At 56.4% G+C, this 20,783-nt stretch overlaps 1 protein-coding gene across 1 annotated transcript; it reads right to left on the reverse strand.

The window, feature by feature from the left end:
• Positions 1-3,350: 3,350 nt before the first annotated feature.
• On the reverse strand, positions 3,351-15,498 carry PLK3 (polo like kinase 3). The gene is made up of 15 exons (XM_038414629.2): positions 15,134-15,498; positions 13,582-13,689; positions 13,338-13,454; positions 11,897-12,026; positions 11,703-11,790; positions 11,065-11,160; positions 9,831-10,029; positions 9,169-9,295; positions 8,512-8,621; positions 8,233-8,350; positions 7,513-7,596; positions 6,894-7,056; positions 6,055-6,184; positions 5,607-5,717; positions 3,351-4,973 (listed from the first exon to the last, which is right to left on the reverse strand). Exons 1-15 carry the CDS (start codon positions 15,359-15,361, stop codon positions 4,779-4,781), a joined length of 2,004 nt encoding a protein of 667 aa, XP_038270557.1. The 5' UTR covers positions 15,362-15,498; the 3' UTR covers positions 3,351-4,778.
• Positions 15,499-20,783: the final 5,285 nt, after the last annotated feature.

The following is a 20,783-nucleotide window of genomic DNA, read 5'->3' on the forward strand; positions in this document are numbered from 1 at the left end:
TCTGACCTCCAGGGCTTATGTTAACTCACAACCAGTAATTTCTTAACCAGATGTGGGGCTGGCCAGCGGCACGGGGAAGCCTGGCCTTTGTGCTTTGCTGCCGTGGGGGCCTGGGTCAGGAGAGAATGGGCTGTTCCCCAGGTTCCGCTCGCTGTCAGGGGGTTGTGATGGGGACTGCTGTACCAGCTAAAGGCCCCAGCTGAGCTCGGGGCCCTGCTGTGCCAGGCGCTGCACGACACAGAGGGCGAGTTCAGCGTGTGCACTGACAGGGCAGGCAAAGGGGAGGTGCGGGGGCGTTCTGCCCCTTTCAGAGAGAGGACAGCTCAGATTGTTAAGCCTGCCTACAAGGTTTTGACGTCTGGCAATCTTGGCCTAAGGGACTTTCCCCAGGGCACGCAAGGAGGCTGTAACAGAGCCGGGAATTGAAGCCACAACGCCTGCATCCCCTACTGGCACCTGAATCGTGGCCTGTCCTGTTGGGAAAGCAAGGGAGGAGAGCAAGCTTGGACCCCTCTGAGCACCAGAGCTCTGGCTGTTCTGAGCAAGTCCCTGGAACCCTCCCAGCCCCGGCTTTCTGGCTACTCCCATGGTAGGAGAGGCCGCTGCTGAGCCCTGAGGACAGGGGCGCATCTGAGGCTCTCCAGCTGCTCCACCTCCACCCAGCCACCCCCCAGCCTGCCATGAGCCACAAGGGACTGGTCTGAGCCAGTGGTCCCGACTCATATCCATTGGGCCAGAGGGTGACTAGCCCCTAAGGGCAGGCCAAGGACCAGCACAACCCAGAGGGAAGGGTGCTCATAGGCAGACGTTAACACCCTCCCACCCAAGCCCAGGCCTTGGGAGCCTTCCAAAGGGCTTGAGTGGCAAGGTTTTGAGCGCCACCCTGGCCTGATGCCTCCCTGTGAGATGTAGCAGGACACGGGGTGCCAGAGAGGTGCGGAGCTTTGCTCCAGGACCCAGTGGGTCTGGGCACGCCAGGAGCCCTGCCTCCAACTCCCACAGCTGGAGCACAGGGCCCCGGCTCCTCCTTCGCCATGTCAGGGCCACAGCAGGGCCCTGCAGCTCTGTCGTCACGTGCCCCCATTGGCACTAGCCCCCCACTCGCTTGTGCTGTGCCCCCTGGGGGCCCAGACAGAGAGTAGCTGTGTCACAGCCAGCAGCCTCCCACCCACAGAACAGCCCCTTTGTTGGGACGCTGACAATGCCAGCACAGTCTGCGCGGGTGCCCACCCGGGAGGCAGCAGGTGCAGCTCACACCGGCAGTTCTAGCAGGGTCTGCAGGAGCCAGCTCCGGCAAGGAGACAACAGGAACGGGGCAAGAGGTGGCTAAGAAAAGGAGAATTCTGGGGGTGCCGACAGCAGCTGCTAGAAATGACTGGAAAGCTGCAGCCTGGGGAGGATGGGCTGGTACTTGGGGAGCGGGGCCAGAGGGAGCTGGGTTCGCAGCCCAACTCAGCCCCACCTTTGAGGGCTCTCGGAAAGCCCCAGCTCCTGGAGGCACAGGGTTATGGGGGCGTCGCCACTTCCCCTTTGAAAAGGCAGAGGTAGTTCCCAGCCCTTGAGAGCATAGAGAGACGCTCCAAGACAGGAGCGGAGGGGAGCCAACGGCTCAGCTGGCAGAAGGCCAGGTTCAGGTCTGAAATCTTGGGATGTGAAGCCAATCTCAGGGTTTTTGAATGTATGTAGTTGGTGATCCGCTTTCAGCTGATAGTGCCCCAGCTCCCCATCCACGCAATGGGGCTAGTTCTTCCCTGCCTTGCAGGGTAAAGCCATTAACCAATGGCTGGTGCTCACATTTTAGTGGTGAGGAGCCCCTCACTAGACAGCTGCCCAAAGCTCACTGCCCTGCAAGCACCAGGCAAAGGAAACTGCACCTTGGGGGGCTTTTTACTTCCCTGGGGGGAGCATCTAGCACCTCCTGCAGTCAGCCCTTCAGGCAGTTCCACACCCTGGGGAGGAAGCCCAGCAGGTGAGGGAATTTATTCAAGGCCAGCTGTTCTCAGGCCTCTCGCATTCAGAGCTCAGGGCCTGGGAGTGGAGGCTCAGCAGGGTCTCTCTGCTCCACAGCCCAGCACAGGATTAAAGGACTGCACATTCTTGGCTCCTCTCCCAGCAGCTTTCACAAGGGCAACCCCAGTCCCAGGGGCCCCATTGTGTGCTACCAGCCCTATTTGAGTTATGGAGGGGGCTGGCTGGACCTCCCGCTCCCCCCTAGAGCTGCAGAAACAAGCCTGTTGAGCTCTCAGCAGTGTCACGGCCTAACTCCTCCATCAAGGCAGAGCTCAGGCGACAAGCAGCACCCGCTGCCCTGCCAAAGCACCAAGCACTCTTTCGGCTCATGAGGCAGCCCCCCCCCCCTTTGTCCCATCTACACCAGCCCCCTGTGTCGTCCAGCTCATCTCGCTGCTGTGGATTGAGAGTGTTCTGAAAACAAAGCAGCTCGTAAGGGCAGAGAGCACGGATCCAACCCTCTAACCCAGCAGACCAGATCCGAGAATCTTCCCAAGCCCCTGCTTTGGAGAGCACTTTAATGGCCGCTCCTTAGTGGGCAATAGCTGAGAAGCCTCCTGACCAGATCTCCCTCCAACCCCCTTTTTTACCTGGCCTTACCCACGTAGGGGACACTAGCACCATTAAGGTCCCACCAGCCAGACCCCTTGTTCAGCAGCCTACAGCAGTTGAGCAGCGTTTTGGATAGTCAGGGACTGATTTTGCTCCAGCAAGTTGGAGGGACAGGATTTGATCTTTACTTTGTCACGATTAAAGCAAGAGGGGCCTAAAACCAGTTTGTCTCTGCCAGCCCCTTGCGGCATGGAGTTGATGGCACGGTCGAAGACTAGCAGTGATCACAGGTGAGAGCAAGGCAGGGCGTGTAAGAAAGCATTGAGAATAAGCACTGGATGGCCCTGATTTTAGGGTGCTGTCTCTCCAGCACCCCTTACTCACACCCCTGACATGGACACCCAGCACTCAGACAAACCGAGTACGATGCAGATGTAGGAGCACGTACAGATCAGCTGCTGAACAGCGCACTGGGGTGCTGCCTGTCTGCGATAACACACCCCTGCACCCATCTTTGTGAGGGGCAGCCTGAGGGCTGCTCCATAGGCAGAGCCAGTTGCTCAAGAGCCAGGAGCAGCAGCCCTAGGACCTGGAGGATACATGGGAGTCATTTGCATAGGACAGGTTAATGTCCCCAGTGCACAGGGGAATGCCCATACAGACAGGCAACCGTCTTCGAGTCAGGGGCTGCATGGCAGGTTGCTGCCCTGCAGTGAGACATGGCACTGCCCCAGCAAGGGCCCAGCTCCCCAAGAAGGCACAGAAAAGGATGCCAGCAGGCCTGTGTGTTTATAAAAGGAACATTTTTATTAGGGATTAAGGCACGGAGCAAACAGGGCCCTGCACAGACAGGAGACCATGGAAGGGTGAAATAAATAATTCAATATAAATACAAATACATAAATAATTTCATCAAGCCAAAAAACCTGTGTTTGGAAACGAGAAAAAAAATATCAACCCTGTTTAGGTCCCAGCTGGCCAAGGGCTCCTTTTTAAAGCATTCTGAGTCTGTACTGTGGCAATTCACATTCCCTGGCGCAAGCTGCAAGACAAGCAGGGGATGTGCCTGCACCAAGCCTCAGCATGAGAGGGACCCTGGCCCCTCCTTAGTGTAACAATTCTGCAGTTTTCCCATTGCCCACCCATGGCCGGAATAGGGGCCAGCCTGGGCTGACACAAAGGCTCTGCCTTAGAGCTCTTGGCATTGGTAAGTTGGCAACACCGTACCTCCTCCCTCAGAGAGGGTATCCTTATTCTCACCCCCTCCTGACATAGCAATTGGGCTCCCGCTGTACCTTGAGCGTTAAGCTCAGAGAGATTTTCAAGTTCAATCAAGTATTTTCTGGTGTCTGTGCCCAGGCTGGTCTGCCCCATAGCACAGCAGACTCTCCCACCCCTGCTGGGTGGCCCTGGCCCCGATCCAGCTCTCAGGCCTCTAGGCAAGATGCTCGTGTTAGCTAAGATCCCACCCCCAGGGCCAGAGAGTGACATGGAGGGCACCCCCTCTGCAGAAGAGAGTCCCTAGGGGTAGCAGCTCAGCGTAAAGTCAGCAGCGCTGCCCGAGGAGCTAAAAGCAGCTTCCCCTTCACTCCGGCCACCCACAGGCTGGGCAGGTTTCACTAGGAGCCTTCCCCATGTGGACCAGGCAGGGTGGGAGCAGGGAGGTTCTAACCAAGCCCAGATGGAGCATGGTTCTCAGCTCCTCCTTGCCCCAGCTCTGAGGCCAGGACAGCACACCAACCTGGACAGGCATTGGGCTCTTAACATTTAGACACTAGACAAAGATTTTTCTCTCCCTTAAAAATCAGGTTTGTTCCTTCTCTCCTCAGCTTGCATGGGAGGAAAAGGAACAGCTGTCCCCCGGAGATTCCCCTACCCAACCACGTGCACGACTTAAGCTGTGTAAAGATTACACAGGAGTAAACTTGACATCTAACTTCACCCCACACACACCTCCCCGTCTCCTTCATGGATTGAAGCAGTCAGCTGACAAACGCCAGGGCAAGGATTTCAGTATAAACAGCCGGCAGGCATCAGAGATGAAGGCCAGCTGCTACCAAGTCAAAATATCCAGATGCGCTTATCTAAGTTCCTTCAGCCCAGTCATATTTAGCTGGGTAAGAAAGTTCTGGTGGGCAGCCAGAGCTGTCACTCATTCCATTGACATGACAGGGGAAGGCTTTCGAATCCAAGGAGGCTTCTCCCAAGGCCCCAGCCTAGGTGTCTGCCCTCTCCTGGAGGAGCTTGAGGACGTACTTGAGCCGGAACTGGAGCTCTGGAGAGCAACCCAGCTCCCTGATGCTGCTCATCTTGTATGTGTAGGAGCTGCGGTCCTTGGTGACGTAGGTCAGGAGACAGGAATGGTCTGGCTTGCTGAGGATCACCTTGGTGTGATCGTTGTAAAAGTTCACCTAGGAGAGCCATGTTACAGAGGAGTTACTTCTCCAGCCTCAGGCTGGGCGTGTCTCGTAGTTCCCAGGCTGATGCTTTGGACCTCAGCCAGCCCCTGCTCCCTGACCTGCGATGGAGCTTTGGCCACGGTCAGGAGGGCAGCCCATGTGCCACGGCTAGGCCAAGCAGAAGGGGAGCCTCAAGGCTAACAAAAGCTGGGAGGGACACACGCGGCTAAGGGTCCCATGCTGGGAAGCCACTGGTTGGCTACTCAGCCAAGGAGCCCCCTTCCCCTTACAAAGTTTTCCAATCAAGAGGTTAGCTGAGCAAGAAACCAAGTGGATGTTGCTCTGCCCCTGTTGTCTCTGCCTAGGAGCCCCAGAGCTCTGGGGGAAGACTAAGAAATCTCCCATAACTAGAACTGGTTCCTAAGCCCTGGTGTGAAAACTCCAGCCCTGAAACAGATTATCTGGGAGAAGTGGAGAAGCACTGAAAGCAGTTGCTCCCTGCAGGTGAGGAAAGCAGCCACCTACAGAGGGGTGGGGGCTAGCTCTGTAGAGCCAGCCTTGGGAAACCTACCCAGAGATCTAGGGACTGGCAAGCCAGACAAATGCCTTCTTCCCCCCTCTATCCACAGGACTCCACACACATACCTGGAGCGTTCCGTTGCTGAAGAGCATCAACAAGGCCTGATCAGTTTTCACCCACTGCAAGAGCAGCAGTGCAGGATGCTCAATCTCATCTATGCTGGGCAGGTCTCCCCCCTAGGAGAAGAATCCGCATTAGCCACAGATTCCTGCCCGAGCAGCAGCCTCTCTGCAAGCTGGGTCAAGGACAAAAACCAGCAAGCATCTCAGCCACACACTGGTTCACAGGCTTCTACTGCTGTGAGACTTTAGACAGCGCCTGGGCCAGGCACAAGCCACCAGCTGAGCTCCCCACAGTGCATTCCCAAGGCGCACGCCCGGCTGTTTCCCCTGGTATTTATGCCACACCGCCTGCTGAGCCACAGGCTCCCCCTTCAGCAAGTGAGCTTGAATTGGTCTCTGTCAGGAGACCACCCCCCAGCATTGGCTTCTAGACAGCCAGGAGGCCACTCACCTTCATAAGATGCTGCTCCATGTAGGAGGCAAAGTACCGCAGGACGCTCGTCTGGCTCTGCAGCTGCTCTGGGATGGCCGACATGGGAAAGGCGAAGTGTTTGCTGTTTGTCAGGTTGTAATGTACCATCCTGGAAAGGGGAGGAGACCAGGTGAGTTTCCATCTCCAGCAGTGAGTCCCTGCACTGCCACCAGTGTAATGTGCATGGGCTCCACCATCAGGTTCCAGACCGTGGGGAGCCTAGGTCACCCTCAGCTGGATGGGGGGGTTCTAGTGTAAGTGGCAGAACCTGCTCATAGCCAGCAATAGTCTGAGGGTCTCATCTTGTGACTGAGGTGTAACCATAGGACAGGAGCCCTGCTGAGGAGAGGAGCTGGCAGCCTCGTTAGAGTCTGATCTTAGACCTGGGGAGAAGGGCATTAGCTTCCCTTGCCCAGCCCAAGGCTTGGAGTCTAGGAACAGGGCTTGCCCAGCCTCTGGGAGAGCCGGCTCACAGCCATGAGATTCATAGGATGGAGCAATTGTACCCCTAGGACCTGAACACACTCCTTGGAGTTCACCCCCTTCGGCGTGTACAGTTACTGCCTCTCGGTCCCCATGGGCCTGTAGCCATGCTAGTCTTTGCTCGGCCCAGCCCCTGGGGAGGGGAACGATGCTGTTCTGCAGGGAAAGCCCTCACAGGGTTCCCCGCTACCCCACACCTTCTCCTCCCCTTCTTGCTTTGAGTTCTAAGTGCCCCTCAGCTGCCCAGTGGCCAACGCAGGAAGAAAGCCAGGAGACCCCACTCCCCCCTCCCCACACACAGAGAGCAGAGACATCTAGGCGGCCCATCCACTTACTTCCGATCAGCCGACAGAGCCATGTGCGTCCCATCGTTGAAAAGGACCCCGATGCGGTGGTTGGACAGCTGGTAGCCAAAGCCGTATTTGTTGGAGTAGTCCACCCACTTGCTCACCCAGGCAAAGTGCTCGTGGCAAGCCAGAGAGGCAGGGTTCCGCTTGGCTGGTGGGGGCAAGAAGGGATTGTGAGTGGGGCGACAGCCAGGATGTGCCTCATGAAGGAGGATGCTAGCAAGCACCGGGTGGCCTGCACCTCTGCTGGCCCCAGCAGGCAAATTTGGAGCCAGCCAGGTCTCCAGAGGTCCAGCCCTCTGCTCCAGCCACATTACCCACCCCAGCCAGCTTCCTCCGCAAGCCTATTCAATACCACTGGAAGTAGTCAGTTCCCTACAGGAGGCACCAGTCTCCAGTCTGAGCATCTTACAGATGCTGGAGTCCCACAAGTGCCACCGAGCAGCCATGGGGACATATCCCCTCTCCCCACCTTAGGTTTCACACTCCGGGACCATGGAAGCTTTTCTGACCAAGCCAACCCCAGCCTCGAAGAGACGCTGCTGCCTGGCCCTCCTGTGTGTGATGCAGCTCTGAGAATTGGCAAAAGCCTGAGAATCTGCGTTACCTGGAGGCATGGAGGACAGGCAGCTCTTCAGGAGTCCGATGGCAGATTCAGTGACCACAGAGGCCGTGATGCACTCTTCAAACACTGCAGGGGAAGAAAGATTCGTCAGTCATACTGGGGGCAGAGAACTGCTGATCAGCTCAGAATCTGCAAGACAGGTAGCCCGATCAGCTGCTGCCAAGGAGCATGCCGTGTTTGAAGCCAAAGAAGATTCCAAGACACAAGACGATGTTCCCTCCCCACAAGGCAAGGGCAGGGATTTTGTGGAGCTGCCACAAAGAGCTACTGTTCTGTTTGAATTCACAGCTCTGAGGTCACTGGGGAATAGAGGGATTCAAGTTTAGGCCCCCGTCTTCACAACAGAAAACCACATCAACCAGAACCAGGGAGTCACAAGCATGGGAGGAAGAGGTCTGGGGTCTACAGTAACTTGTCGTTCAAACCCTGCCCTCAGCTGGGCACAAAGTGTGGTCTCTAGACATGGTCCTCTCCTTGCTGGGAAGAGCGATGTCAGCACCAACCCGCGTGGGGTGGCTGAGGATCTCACAGGGCTTCCAGTGCCCCTCCCCCAGCCCAGTGCAACACTTCAGCAGCAGCTCCTTGGCCTCCCCGCCACTCCCACCAGGCAGGCCAGCGGCAGAGCTGCAAGGCACTCGAGAATCTCAGCACAGGACGGCTCTACATACAGGTGCTGCTCAAGCAGGCTTCCGCCTCGCTCACCTTCACAGCTGCTGGCTGCTGTCCCCCTAATGGGCTTGGAGACGGACTTCCGCGAACCCTCTTCTGCCAGTGTCTCCACGGGGCTGCAGTTGGCGCTCTGACATGTCAAGGGGATCACCTGGAGAGAGGTTGTGCATATTGACACTGTCCCACCTGGGGCCCCGCTCCAGGAGCGGCCCCACCTCATCCCTGCTCCCCAGCCAGGACACTGACACTCAGGGAACAGGATCCTCGCCCAAGGAGCCAGCAAGGCTCCCCTTTCCCAGCCTTCATTCTTACCTCATTCCCTTCCACGGTTTTGTAGCTCATCTGCCTGCAGATGGAGGTCTTCATGAGGCCAACAACCAACTTGGAGATGTCCTCCTTCTCTTCAGAGGGGCCCTTCTTAACTAGAAGGAAGAAGGAGACGTTTAGTGGGCAGACCCAGCAGATGGTCAGGGAGGCCAGCAGAGTTGGTGGATCAGAGGATCGATATTTAGAGTCCTTCCGCTGGCCCCAGCTGAGAGCAGAAGCAGTCCAAGATCTTGTTTACATTCTCCCACCTCCTGATTCTGTTCCAGTTTTGTACTTCACTCAGCCTGGCCAGCAAAACCAGGCTGGGCAGTTTCAGTCAGTTTCATTTCCTGGTTCTCATGCACCCGGTGAACTTGCTAAGTTGCAAGGGAACATTTCCATCCCAAGAGAGGGATTGGAGTGAAATTTCAGCTCCAATCACGTTCTGCAGAACCTAGGCAATGAGGACTCGCCTGCTTGGAGCGGTGCTCTGTGCAACAGAGCATCAGAATAAAAGCTTCCGGGGAAGATCAGACCCCAGATTTCCAGGGAGCAACTAAGCTCTAGACGTCAGGCGTGCCATCCTCCATCAGGTTTAACTGGCTTCATGCTACCTGCTGGCCAAAAACAAAAGCCAAGACAGACATGAGGGAGAGAACTTACTTTTGGGTTTCTTTTTCCGAAACAGCGTCTTGGTGACTTTTGCAAACAGACTCTTTGCCGGGTTGGGGGGACTCAGCTCTGGCATCATCACACAGCTGCTGGGGGGGAGCTTATCAGGTGTGTAACCCTGGGGAGAGAGCAAGCGTGTCATTGTCTGGTTCACCTTCCTCTACGGACCACAAGCCACACAGCAAGACAACAGCTGCCCTTGGTTTGTTGGCAGTGGCCACTTTCTCTCCGCTGACAGCCAGTGGCGGCTCACATTTCCTGGGAGCTGCCTTGAAAAGGCTACACTTGAGAATCGGCCTGCCCGAGACACAGCCTCCACTCACTTGTAACAGCCACATGGCCCAGGAGTGCAGATGCAGCTCAAATGTATACAAGGGTATTTAGGAGGCACGCTAAGGCTAAAGACCCAGTGATGTTAATGGCCAATAGGCCACGCTCAGGGAGAGCGGACACTTGCAGGTTGGGGTCTCCAGAAGTCTGGTGTCCTTTGCAGCTTGCAGGGGCACTGGGTCATGGGAGGAGCACAGTGTACCGAGACATACACCCTGGGAGGTTTGCCACCCGAGCAGAGACCAGGCCCACCCTGCTTTCATTCTCCTCCAACTGGTCCAGGGGTGAGGGGGGCGTTAGCTGCCCGCAGGAGAGCCACTCACTTTGGTGAAGAATTCATGGTCCAGGATCTCCTCCAGCGTGAGGCGGTCACGCGGGTTGCGTTTCAAGATGCCCATGATCAGTTGCTTTGCTGCCGTGGAGAGGACAGCTGGGAGGGTGTATTCCACCTGCTTGATACACCTGTATGTCTCCTTGAGGTCCGAGGTCTCAAAGGGAGGGTTCCCGCACAACAAGGTATACCTGGAAAGAGGTGATGGGGGTGAGGGCTGAGCACACGTCCCCCGTCCACCTGACCACACCCCGGCCTGACTCACCCCCAGCCCAGCAATTACAAGGCACAGAAGTTATTCACACGCTGACAAGAGGTTGCACCTGGCTCTAAGTGCCACCTATAACAAGCCTCTGAGCAACCGCCATCCTCTAAGTAGCAAGAGGCTGCAGTCACATCCGGAATGCGCCTCCCTGCAATCGTTTACAGCACCACAGATAAGGAAGCCTTGGGAACCAGGAATGTCGGTTGAGCCACCTCTATATTTAGCAGGGGTGGAGCTAAACTTTGCCCCAGTCCCACCCCCGGCGGCTGAGCTCACCGCTGTGCGAGCCCACCTTCCGCCTCCATCTGTCCAGGCGGCTGAGTGAATGGAAAGTTCAACAGGAAGCCTGTGGCTTACCAGGGCAAACAGCCACACGAGCGATGTTTACAATTCACACTGTGGGGAGCGATAGCCGCCCATATTAATAGGTTGGTGACCACCCCCCGCGACTGACATTTTCCATTGTTTTGAAAGCACTCTGAAGAGCAGCGTCGTCTGCAACACAGACTCCGTAGCGCCAGGGGTCTGTGTCAATGGGCTCACTGGATGACACCAAGAGCCAGCCATTTACAAGCACGGCGGGCTGGCAGTTAAGGGGGGGAACCCTGCCATACTTGTAAATGGCTGGCTCTTGGTGTGCTTTCTAAACAATGGAAAACGTCAGTCGCGGCCACTTGCAGAGATTTTATTACTGCTCCTGGATTGGATCAGTCCAACTGGGCTTTGCTTCCAATCCAGGAACAGAAATAAAATCTCTGCAAGCTAAACTCGGTCCTCGGCAAGGCCCATTGCTTTTAGTGGCATCTGACTGGTACTCATGCAAACCAGAGACCAGCTCACTCATCTGTGCTGGGGAGCGGATCTGGCTGATTTCCCAGGGAGCTGGCCAGGACAGTGTCATTCTTCCAGTCTCTTTTCCCGCCAGCCCTGCCCTGCTTTGCAACAAGAGCTGGGAACTTACACGACACAGCCCAGAGACCACACGTCGGACTCCGGCCCGTGGCCCTGCCGGTGGAGCACTTCAGGAGCGAGGTAGTTGGGGGTGCCGCATATCGTCCTATAGGGAGAGAGCAGAGCACAGTCAGTGGCGCAGTAACAAACCAGAGCACAAGTCCTCCTCCATGCAGCTCCCTGGCCGACGGGGTAGGCAAGCGAGCCCTGGGCTCCAGCATGTATATTCTGCATCCAGAGCAGCAGGACTCCATCACCCCCATTCTCCAGGGAATGCACTAAGCCCCCTGCCCCCATCCCTTCAGGATCCAATTTAACACCTTCCCTAGATTAGAACCCCCATGATCCCTCCCCCTGCATCCACAGACCACCTCTCCCTCTGCTACTGACCCAGCACCAAGCTCCCTCCAGCCTCTGATCCCCACACAGCTGCCCTCACCGCCTGAGCGTGGCACCGGGACAAGGAGGCACCATCTTCCCTGTGCATTCCCCTTCCCCCTGGCCAGGCAGGGCCAGCAGTTGATTACAGCAAGGTAGGAGATGGGAGGGCAGTGGTGGATTTCCCAGGCAGGGTATGGGGCTGAAGGGAAGAATGAAGCATCAGGGTGCAGGCGAGCAGGAAAGCCTGGCACCTTAGGAGTCTCTTACTTTTTCTTCTGGTCCATAGACTCGCGCCGGGCGGCGAGGCCGAAGTCTCCAACTTTCAGCTCCATGTTGTCATTGACAAAAAAGTTGCCTACAACAGAAGGGAAGCGTTAGGACACCAGCGCAAGGACGGATGCTACCCAGGGGTCTCCTCCCCACCCTGCCCCCCGAACAGGCACTCAGGTCATTGTACACACCCAGTTTGAGGTCCCGGTGAAGGATGCCTTTGAGATGGAGGTACTTCAAGGCCGATATGATCTGTTTGAGGTAATACCGCACCTCCGGCTCCAGCAGCGTGTGCCGGGCTTTCCAGATGTGTGCCAGGGACTGGAAGTGGAAAAGCAAAGCAGTTAGCAAAAACCTCCTTAGTAATGGATGCGTCTTATCAGAGGCCTGAGACACTAGTGCAAGCAGTGGTTTGCAGCGTGCAGACACCTGATCTTAATCTGGCAAGCCCTGCTCTGACCAGGGGAGCTGGCTCTGGGACCAGGAAAAACATGGGTTCGATTCCCGTGTGTGAGCGGCTCTGGTTTGTTCTCTGGCCCATGGTATATTGGCAGTCAGACTAGATCACCCCAGCCATTTCTTCTGGCCTCAGGTTCTAGGACTAAGAGGTGCTGCCTGCTCCTGGAGCAGGATATTTTGTCAGGCCAAAGGACTCAAAGTACCACTTCTGGTGAAGCCGTGGCCGTGAGCCACTCATTTTACACAGGGGCTGTTCTGAGAAGCTGCCAGGGTAATTGGCTGATGAAAGCCTGAATTGGTCCATAGAATCATAGAATCATAGAATATCAGGGTTGGAAGGGACCCCAGAAGGTCATCCAGTCCAACCCCCTGCTCAAAGCAGGACCAAGTCCCAGTTAAATCATCCCAGCCAGGGCCTTGTCAAGCCTGACCTTAAAAACCTCTAAGGAAGGAGATTCTACCACCTCCCTAGGTAACGCATTCCAGTGTTTCACCACCCTCTTAGTGAAAAAGTTTTTCCTAATATCCAATCTAAACCTCCCCCATTGCAACTTGAGACCATTACTCCTCGTTCTGTCATCTGCTACCATTGAGAACAGTCTAGAGCCATCCTCTTTGAAACCCCCTTTCAGGTAGTAAGGCAGGTAGTAAGGCCCAAAGATGCCACCTTAGCAGCTTTGGGTCACTGAAGGATTTTGGTCATTTACCCAAAATAAAAATTTACCCACTTGTATTTACAAGGGAGTGGACTGCTGGCAAGAGCCAGACTAGAACGGCCCAAGCAATGTGTAGGATCTAGGAAAAGCCCTACCAAGTGAAGCCTGGTCACGCAAGACCAGCACGTGGCATTTAGCTAACCCGGTTACCGGGCCAATGACACACAATGAGGCAAGGACTGGAAAATGAAAGGGGCACATCTGACAAGCAGCTGAGTGCGAATTAAAGCATCCATTAGAAAGCGAGATCTGCAGCCGTGCATGAGCGGTGAGTGACAAGGGGCCTGCGGGGACTTGGGAACGAAAACACAGCTATGGCCTTGTCTACACTAGACAAATCTGGGGTGTTTGCTGCACGGTCCCCCCTTAACACGACTGACACCTCAAATCCATGCACCAGCGCTCCCAACTGCGCCACGCCAGCCCATGTGCCATATGGGGCGAGTCCACCACTTACTTTCCTGCTGCAGTGTTCCAGGAAGATATAGATGTTCTCCGAATCATCAAAGTGATGCGAGAACTTGACAATGTGCTTGTGATGCAGGTCTCTGTGCAGCTCGATCTCATTCATAATCTGAAAAGGAGGAAGGAGCCCATCAACCAGCAGCCCCATCACTATGCAAAGACCTTGCTCCGGGCAAGCTTGAAATCTCTCTGCTCTCCCCCAGGACTGAGCGCTCAGCCATCACTTCCACGCATACCTTCTCCCGTTGGTGTGGTTTAGCCACTCGGCTGTGAGGAATAACTTTCACGGCATAGGTTTTGTTGCTGTTGATGTCTGTCATTTCATAGCATCTTGCAAATCCTCCCTGCAAAGGAAGAGGCAGTCATTACCCATGGTCAGCGTTCTCCATTCCTCCCCCTGCTCTTGGAAGTCACCAGAGCATTCAACACATGTCAGTGACTCACTTATTCACAGCTCTACCTGCTCAGGATAGAACAATTGCCATTTGACTTCCTGGAGGTTTCCCTGGAACACATGGGCTTTGAAGAAAGCCAAAATATCTGGTTTCCTGTCATACTAGAAGCCCCATTATTAAAATCTGGAGTGACAGCCCTGAGTCAGGCCACTTTCTAAAATCAGTTCCTGTAAAATCTGTATCAGTCCTGGTATGGTGGGAGGCCAGGCACAAGTCTTCTCCCCAAGAGCAACTGGAAAGTCCTGCACATGGGAGGGAAGTGAGAACAGGCCGAGATTTTGGACCACGGGGAGAGAGAGAACCATACAGGCAGGTTTTTCTGCAATGATGCAAGGCACACAGCCACAGAAGCGCCTTGCCCTAGGTGGAACAATGCTATGGGGGATCAGCCTCTGCCCTATAGCACCAGCAGCCAATGGGGCCAACCACGAGGCCCCGGCCCGGAGTGAACAAAGAACTCAGCCCTGTTCAGTATCTCCCCCTCCCTCCGGCTGGGAGGTCACTGGCAGGGCTTTGAAACCGAGGGGCTAAGAGGCGGTTGCTGAAGGGAGCGTTCCGCCGATTGCTCCGCCCGGGGCCACAGCTGCGTTCGGTTCGGGGGCGGCGGGGGGGTCTCTAAAGATCAGGTTATCGAGGCACAAGGGGGAGAGTATTGAGTCGCCTCCCTCCACTGGGGCGACCACAGGCAGTGGAGGCTGGGTGTGCCTGAGCCAAACACCTGCTCCGGAGGCAGCTCCGGCCGGAGCACTGAAACCGGAGGCTGTCTCAGAAAGAGAACCCGGCACCGCAGGGGCTCCCCGGGGGCGGAGGAGAGAGAGGGCAGGCCCCGGGGAAGACGTGCTGGATCGCACCCCAGAGCAAGTCCCTAAAGCTCCCAGCGGAGCAGGGGGAGAGGCCGAGGCACTTCCGAACAGACTCAGAGTCTCCCGATGCCCAGTGCCGGGCATGGGGGAGGGAAGGAAGGGGTGATTCACCAGCTCACAGCCGCATCACCCCCTCCCCGCAGGGCCGAACAGGCCCGCGAGCTGCGCCCCCCGAGCACGCAGATACCGGAGCCAGGCTGCCCATGGAGGGATCCACTCACCCCCACCGGCAGGCAGCCCACGAGCCACTCCTACCTGCGCGGGGGCTGGGGAGTGGGGCGGGATCGGAGAGCAGCGCCCCAGCCAGGCCTCGGGGGTCCAAAGCTTCGCCCGGAGAGGCCAGGGAAAGAGCCATCTGCACCCATGGGCGCCGCCCCGGCCACAGGGCCCCCGACCCAGCAGGCCGCCCCCCCTCCGCGGGACCCCCTCCGCGCACGCCCCGCGCCGAGCGCCCCCGGGACAGGCGGTACCTTGCCCAGCAGACGTCCCTTGCAGTAAAGCCTGCCCTTGATCGGGTCGGCGATCATCCGGGTGGGCTCGGCCGCTCGGGGCTGCGGCGGCGCCGGCTGCTGGGGCTCGGCTCGGGCTGGGCTCGGCTTGGGCTGGGCGGCCCCGGCAGCGGGGAAAGGCTTGTAGGGGTCCGAGCCCATGAGGCTGCAGTGGAAGGGGCGATGCTGCGCATAGCGGGCGAGCTCCATGGGGGCCGCCGGCCGATCCGCCTCCTGCCCCTCGCACGTGCCGAGCAGCCCTAGAACTTTCACACACTATAGCCGCGCCGCCGGGGAACCCCGGAGCCTTTAATCAAGGAGGGGGCCTGACGTCACCCCCGGAACCCCGCCCTCCGGGTGGGGGCGGGGCCAGCTCTTAAAGAGACCGCTGCGCTCACAGACGGGCGCCTCGGGCTGCGCTTCCCTCGAGGTCCGAGCGACCCAGCGAATTATTCAAGGGGCGGCGGCGGCGGCGCAGGGAGCCCGCGCCCGCGGTTGTTACACCTGGGAGGAATTTTAACTCTGAGTTTGAGTTTCCACTGGCTGTGCTGCCCCCTGGTTTCTTCCCCTCGGACCCAGCTTGGACTGAAACCAGACCCGCCCCTTCCCTGCTCGGGGCTCCGGCTCCCACTGGTGCGATTGCTGCGCTGTTTGGGTGGCAAAAACCGCGGGGAGGGATATTTCCACCCGCAAGTTAAAGAAACTCTTCAACAAAATAACCTCGGGGGGGGGGGGATTACATCTGCCCCGACAACCTCCCTTGAAACCCAAAGAAGGAAAATGCAGTTCACAAGGGCAGGCCTGCAAACTGCTGAACCACTTCGAAGAAACCAGCACACACAAGGCTGCACATTCATTCCCTGGGATTTGTTGTGTTTGTTTTAGTCCTTTGGGCCCAAACTCTGGCTGCCAGGTGTTTGCTTCCCCTGGTGTAACAGCCACAGCTGGTTGCAGAGAAGAGTCAGGGTCTGCACAGCCCCTCAGAGCCCTCCTTGTCCCCAGCCTGTTTCTGAGATGAACAAGAAATGGAGGTTTCTTTCCAAAAGTATTTTATAACCAAATCATTCCACTATCCTGCAGCGATGGCCCCAAATAGTGTGGCAACGTTCCTGCAATCTGTTGTGTTTGGCTCTATTTGGGTAAGATAATGGCCCAGATGCTCAAAGGTATTTAGGCACCTAACTACTGAGATCCGGGCCAATGTCTTATATGACAGGAGAGCACTTTAATCAGGGGGATGGGACCAGTCAGGCTCTTCCTGCAAGGAGTTTCTCTCCTTATTCATTTTTGTAGAAGGGGCTGGGCAGGTTATAGGAAGGGGTGGCTGGTTACCACCATGATGGGCTCTTAGGGTCACCATCTGCCTTGATTCATACTTCACTTCCCATTGTTTCATCTTACCCCGCTCAGAGTTGAGCAGCGGGAGCTGAGCACCTTGCAGGAGTGGGCCCTTGGTGGGCTCTGCCTACTAGCGCCAGAGCTCGGGCTGGAATCAGTGAGGGCACTGGCATGTTAAAGCTATTTAGGTTTCCTGATCCCTAGTCCTCCAAGTCTGAAGAGATGCCAAGGCAGGGCTTGGGGAAAGCCTCAGCTAGTAAGATGGACAGAGAGGGTCAGGAGGACAGGCCTAGCCAGGCTTTACTAGAGAATCACAGGCAGAGATGGAAAACAAAATAAACCCTAAAATGTCACTGAGTCTCTCACCCCTGCCAGGGCAGGATATGAGCCCCTCACCCAGCAGGCATGTGTCAGATATTAATCTGATTGGAGCTGAAAGACTGTATGGTTTTTAGGGTGAGCGGATGAAGTCGGGCAAGAGACTTGAATTATGTTCAGAAGCACAGCAAGGGGGTCTGGTGGGGAGCTTGAAGCCCAAACAGGTGTTTGTTACGAGACAGGCAGTGCAGAGGGCTCTCGGGCAAGGCAATTGCATGGCTCCTCTGGGTCAGGTCCACAAGCGGTCCCTGTTCATCTCATCATCATGGGTGTATTATACTGTTACCTTGACCCATTGCTAGAGAACATTTATAAACTACTAGCCACTTATATGGTGCTTGGGAGACTCAGATCAGCTCCACTCCCTGCCACAGTGAGCTCCCACTCTTTCTCTGACCGTGTATTAGCGTGATGCTGGTGTCGCCAGATACTGGGGCATGAAGCTGTTCAAGGAGCATGTCAGGAAAGACAACAAAGCTCTAACGACATCCTGTCAGATCCCTGCCTTTCTTCCCAATGACACAGGGCCCAGCCTGCATTTCCTAAGAGTCTCAGCAGGCTCACTGCCAGCCAATCCACACCAGACCCCCGGCCCCCTCCCTATCTGTATCATATCAGCCAGCAGGCCTAGTTTGGGGGAAATGCCAGACATCACCCAGGAGGGCACAAGGCAAATATGTGCAGACAAGGGGAAACCTGAGCATTCTGTAGTGGATCCCTAGTTACTGACGGGCCCCAGGCCTTAGCTGCCATCCTGTGTTGATGGCTCAGTAACAGAATTACACGTCTCTTGGTGGCATGAACATTGGAGTCCTGCTGGCAGAGGATTCCTCGCCTCCTTCTCCAGCCAGGGAGTTGCTCCCGATGTACAAGATCTCCAGTGAGGTTCTTACTCTGCCTGTCCCAAGATTTTGTCACAAGCAAAGCTGGAGTCCCAAGTATCAACTCTTCCAATGCGCTGAGCTGACGATGGTATGCAGATGCTGCCCTCCACTAGTGAATCAAGGTATTGCCCTCCCTGCTCTCAGGGGCTGCTGATAATCCTGTCCCAGGCAGACTGGTTTTCCAGTATTGCTGCTGCAATTCGCACCCTGGCGGGACTTCTAATTGCCACAGCTGGCTTCTAGATTAATTACCCTTCAGAAGGAATCAGAGTGAGGGAAAAGGGGGGCAGGATGTAGAGGAGACTAAAGGGGCTTAATTGGATTCCCAATCACGTATCAACATGGGGAGCAGGCTGATGGGGTCCCAGGAATCTCTCTTCTAGGGTTCAAAGAAACAAGACTTCTCAAGGGAGCATCACCTACTTCACCCCCATCTCCCCTCCCCAGCTGTTCTCCTTGCTTTCCTGGACCACCTCAAGTTTCCATTCAAGGATCCTCTTCAAAGAGAAATGGACCCAATGTTGTGACCTTCACAGCTCACCAGGCAATGGAGAAAGTGTCAATGGCCCTTAATGCAAACGAATGTGAATAACCAATTCCTTTGTCTTTCCCAGGCTCTGCCCCTGACTCACTGTGTGATTCTGGGCAAGTCTCTTCCCTGCTCTGTGCCTCTGTTTCCCCACCTATCCACTAAGGGACGTGTTACCCAACTACCTCCCAGAGGGGACAGGAAAGCTTCATTAACTTAAAGTGTAGGGTGCTCTCAGAGGCTGTAGAGAGCTACGTACTAGAATGACCTTCTGCCTAGCTCCAGCATCCAAGAGCTCAGCCCTTTGCAAGCACAGACAGATTTAGCCTCATGACCCACCCATTTAGCCTCACGACCATTTTAGAGATGGAGAAAACGAGGCACAGAGCGTAAGCAATGATTCCTCTCTGTCTCTCCCCCTTGCTCTGTTTCTCTCACATTTCCAGCTGTCACACAGGAAACAAACATACCAGCCACCACCACAACAAACACAAGGGAGCCCCGCCCTCAGTGAGAACAGATGCCAAGGAGACCTTCACCACTTCACAGAAACTAATCGTCTCCACCCAGCCGTAACCACACTCCAGCCCCTGTTTCCAAGCTCAGGAGGGGGCAGGAGGCGTCACGGGGCAACCCTGCACTTTCCGATGGAGGCCCCAGCTCTGTGGAACCTTCTCCACAAGAAGCTGACTTGACAAGACAACAGAGCCCCAGAGCTGGAGGAGCCCTGGAAGAGCTTGATTGGCAGTGAGGGGGCTGGAGCCTTTCACCCTTATGTTCAGTTGGGCCTATATCTGTGGCTGCTCAGTGGCCTGTGGGGGATGGGAGTCCGGGGGTGTCACAGGCCAGCATCTAGGGGTAGCAGAGAGGATGGTCTAATGCTTAGGGCACTAAGCTAGGATGGGGACAACCTGAGTTGAAATCTCTGCTCTGCTGCAGCCTCCCTGCGTGACCTTGGCCAAGTCACTTAAGCCCAGATCCTCCAAGGTAACTAGGTGCCCAGCTTCCATTGGGGTTTAGCCTCAGTTCCCCATCTGTTCCCTGGCAATGATAGCACTGCCCTGCCTCACAGGGGCGTGAGACGGTTAAGAGCCCCGGTAATGGGGGTACACGGATAAATACCTAAGCTGGAAGCTTGATCGCCAGTGTCCCCAGCAGAGAGTTCAAGGACTGAATGGGCGTGGAGACCGAGTTTCCCTCTCCCTTTTGTGGGGCTCCCTCTGGGCCAGGAGTGCAGCTCAGCAGGGCATTGGGCTCCGGTCAGAGCCCTGCAGGCCTAGGAAGGAGGCAGGGGCCCAGCCAGCCTTGCATGTAAAATCCATCACAGCATTTTGGAAATGCAAAAGGTGCCGCTGGATCTCCCTGGGTGCCCAGCCCAGGAACCGCCCCCCAAACAGGCCGGCCAGCCAGGTGCCTGAAGCCCCCAACTCCCCTCTGCTCCGCTCATCAATTGGCCACTGGGCAGGAGGGGGTGACCCTGATACCATCCCACTGTTTGTTTCCTGGCCATGGCATAACTGGGCTGGGTTCTGAGTCACAGGCCTTGGGTGCCCTCTACTGGCTGCTCAGAGCCCAGCAGCTGTGCTCTGGGTTTGCCTCCCCTTCTCCTGGTCACACACAGCTTCCAGAGACCACCCCGGGGGCTAGGCCTCCTTCCTCCTGGGGGCGTGGACCCCAGAAACACCCCGCTCTGCTCTTTGCCCTACTTGCATAGCCTCTGGCAGAGACCGGATGAGAGGGAGCCCGAGCCAGTGCTGATCCTGACTTGCAATCAGGACGCTTCCCTTCTCCTGCCGGTTGCGGCTGGGGAAGCAGTTTATTAGCCCAGGGGACGGCAGAATTTCTCACACCCCAGTCACCCCTGCAAACCACAAGCCTCAGCCAGAGATGGGTGTCCAACCCTGGGGCCCAATCCTTTACGTCAATGGCAGCAGGACCGGGCTCCAGAACAGCATCTGTGACCGCACGGCCCAATAACGCAGGCTGGTGTCAGCGTTTTGCCATTGGCTCTGGACTCCTGCCCTTGGGGGTTTAAAGTTGGAGTTGATACGTGACTCTTACTGGCCCCTGGCATGCGATTCCCCTGGGGGCACCCTGGACAGTGCTAGGATAGGAGAGTAGGTCTGGGGTCGCCCCCCAGGGCTGAGAAGTTCCATCCACCCAAGCAATGTGGCCTCCCCAGTTAAAAGACGCCAGCTGTGCCCATAGGCCAGAGCTTAAGATGGGCCAGTTCTTGACTGAAAAGGCCAGACTAGGACTTAGACAGGCTGTGTGGTGCCACCACGCAGCACAAGATGGGCTACTCAAAAAGCGGCATGGATCAGCCCGTGTCCAGCAGCCTAAGGAAAGAACCTCTCACATGCGCTCCACCTGCACCCTTGCTTTTCCACCAAGAGGGATGCTGCAGTCACTAACCAATGGATCACCTTGGCCTGGGCACTAAGCTAGGATGGGTGAATTACAACAGGGGGTTCGGGTGAGGAGCCCACTCCAGAGAGCAGGA

Source organism: Dermochelys coriacea, chromosome 8 (genome assembly GCF_009764565.3).
Source record: "Dermochelys coriacea isolate rDerCor1 chromosome 8, rDerCor1.pri.v4, whole genome shotgun sequence".
NCBI classification, from domain to species: Eukaryota; Metazoa; Chordata; order Testudines; family Dermochelyidae; genus Dermochelys; species Dermochelys coriacea.

Excerpts from the sequence above, each read along its gene's own strand:
- PLK3 (XM_038414629.2), bottom strand. The coding sequence starts at position 15,361 with ATGGAGCTCGCCCGCTATGCGCAGCATCGCCCCTTCCACTGCAGCCTC. Across the intron at positions 9,296-9,830 it reads ACCATGAATTCTTCACCAAA|GGTTACACACCTGATAAGCT; the intron begins GTGAGTGGCTCT and ends CTCTCTCCCCAG. Across the intron at positions 6,185-6,893 it reads GCTCTGTCGGCTGATCGGAA|GATGGTACATTACAACCTGA; the intron begins GTAAGTGGATGG and ends TCCCCTTTCCAG.